Source organism: Notolepis coatsorum, assembly GCF_963971535.1.
Source record: "Notolepis coatsorum genome assembly, chromosome: 7".
Classification (NCBI taxonomy): domain Eukaryota; kingdom Metazoa; phylum Chordata; class Actinopteri; order Aulopiformes; family Paralepididae; genus Notolepis; species Notolepis coatsorum.
In genome coordinates, this window is record NC_140171.1 from 26930771 (window position 1) to 26943178 (window position 12408).

At 41.9% G+C, this 12408-nt stretch overlaps 1 protein-coding gene across 1 annotated transcript; it reads right to left on the reverse strand.

The window, feature by feature from the left end:
* Nucleotides 1-1421: 1421 nt before the first annotated feature.
* Nucleotides 1422-11701, reverse strand: synpo2b (synaptopodin 2b; the record flags this gene model as incomplete). Its single annotated transcript, XM_084318218.1, has 3 exons — nucleotides 1422-1842; nucleotides 7181-9212; nucleotides 11005-11701. 3 exons carry the CDS (start codon nucleotides 11699-11701, stop codon nucleotides 1422-1424), a joined length of 3150 nt encoding a protein of 1049 aa, XP_084174344.1.
* Nucleotides 11702-12408: the final 707 nt, after the last annotated feature.

Sequence of the window (12408 nt, forward strand, 5' to 3'; positions counted from 1 at the left end):
CTCTCAAAACATTTCTTTCTATGAAATAATCTCAAATTCATCTAAGTGAGGTCGTGGTCTCAAACCTGTATACAATATCGAACACACTAGATACGTTCAAAATGACGTGAGACACCCGTTTAAAGACTTCCTCGTTGACTGTGGGTCTCTAATGGCGTGGGGGGCCTTCTTTGGCACGAGTTATGGCTATTCATATTCTAAGGCGCTAGTGCTATAGAGGGGTGAAGTCCTTTGTCTCTCGCCATTGACTATACTGAACATATTATTTCTGAAATAGGGTCCCATGGTGCTTAGCGGAAGGGGAGTGACTTTGCCTCTCTATACTAATCACTACCAGCCTAATGATTCTGAGTGACATCTCTGATTTTGGACCTTGTCATTCTGGAATACCCTACTTCAATCGAGAAAGCATTACACCATGGGCTCAAGGTGGTTACTCAAATCACAGAGCTTCCCAAGGTATGGTTGCTGATCTTGGGTCAGTGGTCTTCATGACGAACAGACTGAAGCTGCCTCGTGATCAGTGTTATCACTCTGACAGGCTTTGTGAATATGGAATATAGATGAATATTATTAGTACTGATTATGATATGCCAGGCTCCATAGGCCAAGAGATAATTTAAAACTAAATAAAATGCCAGGGAATACAGAACCAATATTAATACAGAACCAATATTAATCTTTCACTTGGAGATACTTAGATTTGTGTTTCCTATATTTCTTTAAGACCTTTATACCAGATACTACTCATCTCTTGTATTCTATGCTTTATCCACCAATGATAGACATGACCATAATACCAGACATGCTTCAAGTAGTCGCTTCACCCTACCTCTGCCTAGAACCAACGCTCTAAAGAAAACTGCAATGTATAGAGCCATAACATACTGGAATAGGATCCCATTACATATTATACGGACGGAAAACAAGGACAGTTTCAAAAAGAAACTCAAAGGAGCCATAATCCGGAAGGAAATTAATATATGTCATGCATGAGTGTAGCTGCAGCCATGTTATCCAAAACTTCTTCTGATTACTTTGTGTGTTTTTCTTTTCTTTTTAAAGGTATGGTGAAATTGATGTTTTAGTAACATTGATGAGCATTCTAAAAGCAATTCTTAAAAATATTCAATTTTAAAAACAATCTTAAATTGTATTTAACACTGTATTTTGTGTTTTGTTTTGTTTTGTTTTTTGTTTTCTGTTTCTTTGCTTGCATGTAATTTTAGCATCTTAATTGTTAGTTTCATTTTGTATTGTATGTTGAATACTGGCTTTTAATAATTCTGTTTTGCAACAATTGTTTTTGTATGTTTTTTGTGTGGACCCCAGGAAGACTAGCTGGTTGCCATGGCACCAGCTAATGGGGATCCGTAATAAAATCAAATAAAATCAAATCTCTGCACAAACGTTTGCCTTTATCAGTATGAACCTCTCCAAGCTGTGCTAAACAGGGGAGAGGTGCCTTGTCCCAGATATCCAACGGTGACCCTGCTCCCCGCTGGTCTAAAGGGGGGCCCGTAGAAAGTTGGCTTCCTCCCAGGTGACACTGTCCTGCTCAAAGACGGCGTGTGGTAACACCGCTCACTGGCGGCCGGTACCTCCAAAGACACCCTGCGTGTCCACTCAGCTGGAGGCTCCGGCAGGGATCTCAGCTGAGCGGCAGATCTGAGGTCAGAAGAAATGGATGACTGGAGGCCTCGGAGAGCGAAGGCCTCGTCCACCGAACCAATGGGGCTTCTGGATGCCGCTTCCCAGGGGGTGGGGGGCTTGTAGGCCTTTTCCTGCCACGACGCTCGGCTCTGCGCGGCGGGTGCACGAGGCGGCTGGAATCCGGGGCCACTCGCGGGGGACGGGGTTATGTGAGAGGGCAAAGAATGCAACCTTCTGGGTAGGCTAAGAGAGTAGCTTCTTCCTACTAGCGCCTGAAAGAAAAAGCACAAGCTGGTTATGTGACACTAGGGATAAAACATTAGAGGTACATCTGTATGGACTTGACACTAGTGGTGCAAGACTCTGCTGCCACCATCTGGTATCAAACAAGCCTTTTGTTTTTGTAGAGACTATAGTAGAGATCAATTTATTTAAAAAAAATTAAATAACTAACCTTCTGTCTTTTACTATTATGTACTATGCTACTATGTCTATACTACTATCTACTATGTACTATGCTACTATACCTATACTATTACCTACTATGCTAATATCTCTATACTACTACAGTATGCACTTAACTAGCACTCAAGTTCAGCACTGCTAGATGAACAATACCACTGACCCTGACCCACTGAATGTGAATCACTACCCACCTTCAAAACCTCTCTAAAAGAGCACATACGGGAGACTGCAATTCGAAACTGGCCCCTGTAAATGTCCAAACCCAACCCCCTCCAATGTACAGTTTCCCCACCTACCCAACCCCCCCCCCCCCCCACCCAACCACCTCCAATGTACAGTTTCCCCACCTACACAACACCCCCCCACCCCACCCACCAAACCACCTCCAATGTACAGTTCCCCCCCCCCCCCCCACCTATACCAACCTCCTCCATTGTACAGTTTCTTCCCCCTCAAATGTATATACTCTCTTTTTAGACTATTTTTGTACTCACAAACAGTACTGTCTATCTGTATGTCATGTATGTCAATTAATTGAAAATGGGGGACCCTGATGTAAACAAGACGAACGTCTTTCTCTGGTCTGCATCCCCTTAACAATTGTTTGTATTGAGCTGTACTGTATTGTACCCATTCTGCAATCTGTTAATAATTGTACCCATTCTGTTAATAAGATTTTCAATCAATCAATCAATCAATCAATCAATCAATCAATCAATCAATCAATCAATCAATCAATCAATCAATCAATCAATCAATCAATCAATCAATCAATCACCCTTAGCTGTCAGAGGTGAACCCCTCCTGCTGAGTTGTTGTACACAACATGTAAGTCACTTTGGATAAATGTGTCAGCTAAATGACTAAATGTAAATGTACTTGTAGATGGAAAATGTCCTATTTGGAACTTTCTTAACCTATTGTGAATCACTTCAGTATTGAACAAACATTACTAACGTAAACAAACCTTTTAGAGCCACAAAATACACCAAATTATAGTCAAAAACTGTCTTGTGTTTGTGTTTGTGTTTGTATCAAAGCTCAGTCAATCAAGAGAATGTGTCAGTATCCTGAGTGGCATGTATATTGCATATGCACCACCAATCAAGAAGATTAGGGGAGGATATTAGCTTCTGTTCAGGTAATTATAATCTTGAAATAAATTAATTAGATGCTAGCCGAAAGATGATGAATGCATGTTTGGAACCATTATCTCTGCAACCTCCTATTTGCTTCATTTCATTAACAGACAATCAACAAAACAGCCATAAAAACCTTTTGGTGGACCGAATCTGATTTATATTAAGGCAATCTGTTAGGGTGATATTTGGACTGGCTGTTCCGGGGGGTTCACATGCTTTCAAGCAACACTGTACTTATTGTACTTATTTTACAAGTACAGTGTTGCTCACATGCTTTCGAGCAACACTGTACTTATTGTACTTATTTTATGCCTATTCTTATGTCTGCACTTTCTACATTGCACAATTTCTATTGTATTTTATACCTATTCTTATGTCTGCACTTTATGCATTGCTTTTATTCTGTCAACTTTATGCTAGTTTTATGCCTATGTTCATTTTATGATATTTGCTGTGAAGCACTTTAAGCTGCAATCCATGTACAAAAGGTGCTATATAAATAAAGTTATTATTATTATTATTATTATTATTATTTGTGCCTTTGCTGATGTAGGTTCAAATAGTAAAAATAGCTCAACTAAATAACATTTAATTTAGATTCCAGACTGTTCCCATTCTAACTGTTCCCATTAATACATTTTCTTTAAATAAAAACATCTGTGAATTGTTTGTTTCTTTGTATATTGCATAAATGATTATTTTGGGTAAATTAGGTTGTATGCGGACCATCAAGTGTTACTTCTTTAGTTCAGGAATAGGGGGCAGGTAATTATAAGATTTGTTCTTCTTCCTGCCCCTTTTTTCCCATGGGGCAACTGGATTTTTGTGTTTGTATGAGAACTGTATGATTTATATGCATGTACATACAAATAAATAAATAAATAAATAAACTAACAGTGGCCAGGTGGATTCAATGTGACAAAAACACTCATTACCATCCACCCAAGTTGAAACATAACATGAACTAGGTCAGTGATGGCTTCAGCAATATGTACTCATCAATATGTAAGACTAAGCGGGGCTCGCAACTCACTTGTTGTTCCAAGGTGTTTTAATTGACAAAAAGGCACTAGATGCTAAAACACCTTGGAACAACAAGTGAGTTGCGAGCCCCGCTTTGTCTTATGTATTACTGTTTTTACAGTTTGGCTCAGCACCAACAAACGGAGGATGTGCGTTATTTATTTGTTCAGCAATATGTACTCATCAATATGTATTCAGTATTAGTATATACATCTATTTTCAAGAATACTTATTCAATGAGAATAGCCCATGGAGACTTGTATTGCTGAAGGCCGAGCAAAGGCTGTGAGCAGATGCTGTGTTTCATTGAACTGTGAGACAGTGAGAAAGATAAAGTGGTGAATGTGAATGAGTGAAGAACATCAGTAATGACTATCTGACGAGGAAAGTACAGAAGCTTGTGAAGCAGAAGGAAAAACACAAGTAAACATAAAGGAGCGGTTTAATAGCGTGATTGTGCAGAGTACAAGAAGTGCAATGAACAGTCAGAAAAGACACAGACGTACATAGATATGGACAAATGAGACAAATGAGTGACAGAATTCTTCTTCATTTCTCATTCAATTCCTATTGGTAATCTGCCATGTTGATAGTAGAATACCTCAATCTCATTCATAAGGTTGCTCATGCTTTTACATCAAGGATGATGATGATGTCAGCTGAGTGTGCTGACAGTGGAGTGACTGCTTGGCCATGACTGACAATTAAAGGGACTTCACCAAAAAAAAACAATGCTTATTTATTTCGCAATAGATCTCACACACATCCAAAAACTCAAAACCGTTTTGGACACGTTAATTCAGCTTGACAGTTATCCACTTTTATCCAAAGTGACTTACAAGTTCTGTATGACAAGTCAGCAGGAAGGGTACAACTCCTACAGCTGAGTAACAATGTTCATCAAACAGTGCTGAAACGTGGGTGCTGCAGTGTTGAGTGCATAGTAGTAAAGACATATTAGTATAGTAGGAAGAGTGCATGGTAGTATAGGACAGTAAGACGTGTGTTTTTTTTTTTTTTTTTTTTAGATATTGATTGAAGAAGTGTGTTTTTAGTCGATGGCGAAATAATGCTGTATAACACAACACAAGGATTTGTTGTCCTCTGATGACATCACTGGTGGCCATAATCAAACTCATTTACTCTCAATGACTGTCAACTGTTTAGAGTTTTTGGATGTGTGTGAGATTATGTGCAAAATAAATCAGCTTTGTTTTTTGGTGAAGTGCCCCTTTAAGAAACAACACATAAACACATTACATTTAAAGTAGGTAAAGATAGAGTTAATGACCACAACAAAAGTGAATGCTTTGAGCTGTTATGCCACCATCAAAGTTTGGAATGAGATTGAAGGATTTGCAAGTGGCCTGCTTCCAAAAAATACAAGAAGTGCATATTTCTCAATCATATGGTAAGTTGCAATATGGATGTATTGTCCTTATCCAAGTTTTCTACTTTCTACTACTACAAGAGTCCAGAGGGTTTGCTCTGTATCAAGAGTTTTGACAACGGTGTCGTTCATGTGTGAGGTCATTGAGATCACTGAGTAATATTGTTACTGAAATAAAATTAAAATAATCCAAATTATTTCTTTCCAAACAAAAAAAAAAGCTCAAAGGAGAGACCATAGCACAATACTTGGAGACAGACACTTTTCCCCCTCAACACAAATACAGTCATAGTAGCCTTGCAAGCCAGACGAGATCTCATGAGCTCATCACTCTGGTGATGTCATCTGGTTTGCGAGAATGCTTTTCTTAGTCCAGCATTAATACACCTCCCAAGTTTCAGGCAGGCGGTAAAAAGTGCTGATTTATTTAATTCATGAAAACATTTTGAAGCTGTTAAAGGAAGCTTTGAGATTCATTATATCTTCTGCGGCGTTACCTGTGCTAATAATAATTTATTTTACATTTTATATTTTTTTATTTTAATTAATAACATTTTTCTTTTATTTTCTTTTATTCTTTTTTTCTTTTATTTTCTTTTATTACATTTTTTATATATAATTTTTGGTATTTTATATATTTTTTTGTATTATATTTATTTATTTAAATTTTCTTTGTATTATTAAATTTACCAGGGACAATGCACATTAATCACCATTTTCAGTTTTCCACATCAATGTAAATGTGCCGGAGTTGGTTAATGAGCAACTTTTTATCCGTAGTCCCTGGGCCTAGCATGCATGTGTTCTGGTGTGGGAGGAAACCAGATTACCCTGAGGAAACCCATGCAAACACGGGGAGATCATGCAAACCCAGAAAGGCCCCCTGCCACGGTTGAAACCCAGGACCTTCTTGCTGTCAGGCAACACTGCTAACTACAGTGCCACTGTGCACCTGTTGCGCGCATCACTCTCCCCTGCTGGTATCATTACAGCTGGATTATAATATAATTGGTTGTCATTGTCAACTGTGTATGGAGTAGGATATATTGAAAATGACAACCAATACTCTTTCAGTGGCTTAGACTTTGACATTGAGACGTTACTCGAGTTTCACCCGTTGAGTTGTAATCATATTTACATTACAACATCAAAATGTAACCATACGTTAAATTGTGACTAATACTGCATAATGACAGGCTTCCACAGCTGTGGTTTTCCTATCATCCCTGACTTTTTCGCTGTAAAATTAGGGCGAGGAGCCATTTGACGTGCACCTCTAGCGATGAGGGACGCAGGAGAGAAAAGGGCTAAGCTCTCATTAAGAGATGGCGGACGGGGAGAGGTTGCGGGTTTGACGTTTGGCGCTTGCATGTGACTTGTGTGACTCGCAGCAGATGTGGCAGTGGGCTTTTCATCCGGTCGCTTGTCAACCGAGCGAGGCTCAGTTGATCTTGCGTGTTGGCTGCTAGATGGATGTTTGGCAGGGGACTTAATAGGGGTGATTGACTTTCTTTGATCTGCCAGGTCATGGGCGTGAGAGGAAGAGGAGATAGGCCTATGTTTTGGGGTTGGAGTATGGGTCGGGGTATCAGTTGGCGTATGGGTCGGAGATGGTTTGGGGCTGGGGTTTTTGGCCTCAGTGATTGCATCATATTTAAACAGTGAGGGGTCCAGCTGGTAAGGCTGATGTTTCATCACATCTAAGGCGGTGAGGTGCTTTTTGGGTGCTTCTTTAGGCTTCTTTTTGGTCTTTGGCTTGATTGTGGGGCTCGTGGAAGGGGGCTGCTTTGCTGCTGCTGGAGGGTAGAAAGGAGAGAGAATGGGGTTATATGATAAAGGAGGTGGGGCGCGGACATTGGGGGAATATCTCCAAGAGTTGGGGAGTGAAGTGGTGGAGGAGGCCGGCTTTAGCTTGTTGGCCTCCACTGTTTCAGCGTCGACCACAAACCTCTGCATGCGGAACTGCCTCTTAGCAAACAACTCTGCACCTCTAGCGATGACGGGTGGGCTCTCAGCAGCCAGACTAATACCACTGTCTGAGGCCTGATCCCTTGGAGAGGGAGGCAGAGCCTTGGATGCGTGGATGTATGAGCTACCTTGTGGTGGACAAGAGGCAACTGAATCAGAAGGATTTGGTGACTTATTTCTTGAGGCTGGGGGTGGGGGGGGTGGTGCGGAGGTTGGACTGAGGGCCTGAATACTCACAGGCGATTGAGGTGGCTGTGTACTCCAGCTGTTCACACTTGATTGAAGCTGAGGCTGAGGAGAGGTGTGGACCGGTGCCTTGGCATAAGTAGCCGGCTGAACCGGTACCTGAGTTTGAACCGGCACCCAAGTGTTGGCCATCTGCTGGTTTGGATGTAAATAATGCTGAGTATTAGGACCCACAGGACTTTGAGAGGACGGTTGAAAGGGCTCAATCAAGGGACTATTTCTCAACCAAGGCAGGCAAGATGGGTTGATAATAGGCTTTGGGGCGACTGGAGGGGGATTCTTAAGTTTGGCTGTTCTGGGTTGCATGAAGTTGCAAGCCTCAGCTCCCAAACTGAAAAAGTCTTCTTCTGGTTCAATGTAGGACCTTCTATCCCCTTTGTTGTCAAGATCGGGATTTGAGGATGCTTTTTGCTTCGAAGTCTGTTTATTAGCACCTCGCCGTTTTGACTCTGGTAAGATGCCGGTCTTGATAGCTGGCACAGATATGCGCTCATCCCTTGAGGCTATGATGTCTCCGGTTGGGGACCAGACCTGCGGGGTATGGATGATAGGCACAGGTACTTTGAATATCTGTTCTTGCTTTTTTGTCACTGGGCGAGTAACACTACCTGTTGGTGAAAAAGAAACAGGTGTTCTATTTTGAAATCCTAGAAAGGGCTTGGCAGTTCTGTTGGGCACCAGGGGTTTAGGGACATGGGAGAGCTGGTTCACTTGTTGAACATCTTCTTGGTACTGTAAGTCCTGCATGACACTTTCCTCCACATAGGCTTGATCGACATGCTCTTTAGTAGTTTGCGCAAATATTTCCTCCATTTCATACAGTGGCCCATCCTGTATCTCTGTATATTCAGGCTTGGTACTTCCCTCCACAGGTAAGCCTTTACGTCTCAGTTCCTCGTGCTCCAACGCGATCGCATCCATCCGCTGGCGACGCTGGGCAAACATCATGATACCCTTTCCTTTTGTCTCTGGCAGTTCCTGCATGTCTTCTGGGTTTTTCCAGTTGAAGTTGAACTCCTGCTCTTGGGGATAGACAGAGTACTCCCACTCTAGCTCAGAATCCCTCCCGGTCAGAAGGTTAAACCCGACTGGCCTATCTTCTTCGTCAGTCTCTTCCTCTCTTCGATGTCCCTCGTCCGACCCGTAGTCGCCAGTCCCGTAGCTCACGAATGTAAACTTTTTCACCCTCTGGCGACGTCTATTAAACAGCAAGGCTCCCTTGTTTTGAGGGTTCGGTGCATTAGTCAGAAGCAGGGCAATGCGCTTACATTTAGACTTGTTCTCCTTCACTTGTTTCTCCGCTTGGCTCTCAATGAAACTGAGCCCTAGAGAGAGAGAGAGAGAGAGAGAGGGGGGGGGGGGGGGGGAGAGTGGGGCAGAGGGAGAGAGGGAGATTATTTAAAACATTTCTGCACAATCCTAAAGACAGGCGAATGATGTGCTTTCACACACAATAATGAAAGATATAATAATAATATAATCAAAGTTAATTGAGTATTTGAGTTTTTTTTTTTTTTTTTTAGATATAGGGTCTATTGTTTGTGACTCTGTCTATATCTATTCAATGTCTCCAAAATATTGAATTTGAGGAATAAAACACAGTGACGTTACATTTGTTTGGTGTTTCTTTGGGGGGGGGGGGGGGGGTTGCCAAGCATTTATAGTCTCTTCAGATGTGGTCAATTACACTTGCAGTACCTTGGTATTAGAGCATGGTCAACTATATCTGATCCAAAGAAAATGTTCAAAATAAACAACAACAACAACAACAACAACAACAACAACAGTTTTGAGTTTGAGTCATACCAGTGCTAAACGTAATATCCTAATAAGCATTGCCATAATTTTTGGCAACATTTTCTTTCAGGGATCATAGGTTCTCATTGATTTTATTGACCTACAAAAAGTTACCCAAAAAGGACAAACAATCATTTGTAATACACACAAACAAAAATTTAAACCTCTAAAATGGCATACTATAACTTCCGTCAATAAAGTTACACTAGACTAGTCCTTGAAGAAAAGGCTGGGTTTTGGAACAACAGGGGGAAAAGTGACATCTAAGATGTTAGCATCATCAAATATACTACACATGCCCTGTGGGTTATAAAGGCCTTTCATGGACATTTTCAGATACACTGGCAAATGGCAATCTATGGCAGTGATGAATGAAGACAAAATGGTCAACAAATATGCCGAACAATGATCTGAGGTATTAATTACTATCAAGGGACTACAGATAGACAGATAGTAAATTAGCTCATAGCTATATCTGGTGCAATATAGTCATTGCGCATTGTCCCCGTCAAATAAGCAAATAAATAAAAACGAGCACTGATACTGTCTACAGCTGTATCTGTTACTACAGCATTTGTGCAGAATAAAAATTATCATAAAGATATATGATAACAATAATGTTTAAAATATAAATAAATATTTTTTTTCTTTTTTGAGCTCTGAAGCAAGCACATAAGTAACAAGTAACACCATTTAAAATGTGTTCTTGCTGATGCAAGCGCACTAATAAAAGCACCAGATTTACTTACAGCTAACTTAGGGGGGTATTCCATGAGGCAAGGCAAGTGAGCGGCTAACTTTCCATTGCAGTCGAGCCTTAGGGGTGAAATAGGGATCGGGTGACGGACCAGGGGGACACATGCTGGTGTCTGTCAAGCACATTTCTGCCACCCTCATCATCGACATGGTCATATTTTATTCTTGTCCCACTCTGACTGTCAGAGCCCCTGGGGAAGTCACTTCAAATAGACACCGCAATATGGCATGAAAATAACCTGCTCCTTTTCGACATCATTCATTACCTAACTAAAATATCTTGCGTCATACAAGAAGACGTATCATTATTTGAACTGCAATGTCATGTTATCCTAAAACCACTAGCCAACAAAGGGAAAGCCATCAAGAAAAGTTACTATTAAAACCAATTTTGTGTGCAAATGATCATATCTGGTGAAACAACATCATATTTATTTCATGTATAAATTAGACAGTAACTGGAAAGCGAGAAGCTATAGTTTTCACTATACTGTGCAGTTTGCAACAGTGACTGCGTGCATTTACATGGAATCTCATGAATGAGGGTAGAGGGTCGCTACTTACGTGCGTGCCTTTCCCTGTGCCTGTCGGGTCTGCGTAGATCTCTGTCAAACTCCGAGTTCCACTTCACTGCCTGCTTAGCACCCACGCCTGGAATTCCAGAGGAGCCAGGAGCAGGAGGTGCAGCTTCAGTGCACCCTCCTTCTCCTGAAGACTCTACCTCCCATCTGGATCCGGCCCCGGTCCCAGGGCCCTGCCTCCTGGTGTCTCGCAGAGGTCGCGCCGGGGTCAGGGTCGTGGCCGGGGTCGTGTCACCCCGCCCAAAGGAGGAGGAGGAGGAGGAGGAGGAGGGTGAGGCAGACGGAGCCTGTGACACCTGGCCTGTGTGAGGCTCCGGGTCAGCCGAGCGTGAGGACAGTGGGCTCTCCGAGGAGTTAATTTGAGGGGACTCCGCAGCGGGCCCTCTGGGTCCACCGAGGTGGACGCTATCCGCCTCGCGGCGTGGAGCATCATCCTCCGGACTCCCGCTCAGCGCGGGGAGCGACTCCCGGTCAGACGTGCTCTCCCAGTCACTTGATTGCCGGCATTCTGGGAACTCCGGGTCAGGCTGTGGGTCCGTGGGATAATCTCCGTCACTTTGAGATGGAGTGTCATCACAGTAAGACTCTGCTCGGCGCCCAGAGATGTAAAGTTCTTGGGAACCGTCTGATCCTGACAAGGTGCCCAAGTGGCCCTCAGGGTCTTTAACCTCAGGTTCCATCACTGATACTGTATGTACCGTCTCAAGGGCCTGGAGGTCACAAACGTTACCTTTAGTTAGACAGAGATGGGAGGTTCAGGGCAATGAGGCCGCAAACTTAGATGGCTGTATGCATTCAGTCTACACAGTAATCATGTTTAACTCACATACGGTAATACATACAGTACATATGTGTTTGAATGCCTTCATTTAAAACCAGAACACATTGTCAACTTAGAAAATAATTCATACCATGACCAATATCAGCCAGCATATATACTAATACTAGGTTTAATGATTACAAGACATAAACGCTATTATGTTTTTGTGATACCCTGAAGCAACATTACAAGGCAGCAGCATATAAAAGCATGCTTTTGCAGCCATAGATATATAAACACTAGATGGCTCAAGGCGGAGTCTCCCGCGTAGTTCACCGGCGGCCATCTTGCTTGAGTGGACTACTGCTTTAAGTGATGATCTGCACAAACATAAATACTCTTAACTTGCTGAAATCTTGACGGATTTACGAACGGTTTGGTTTATTGCCAACGTTATTAACGTGGCTATGATTCTTGCTTGGGAGAATTTATTTTTTTCTTTCATAATGAAAGTCCATTATAAGTATAATTAATCCATTATAATTATTGGAATGAGGTGAACAGTCTGAAGACATTTTTAACAAACCAAACGGTTGAAAATTGAGCAAGCTATGGTTATTTCAATAG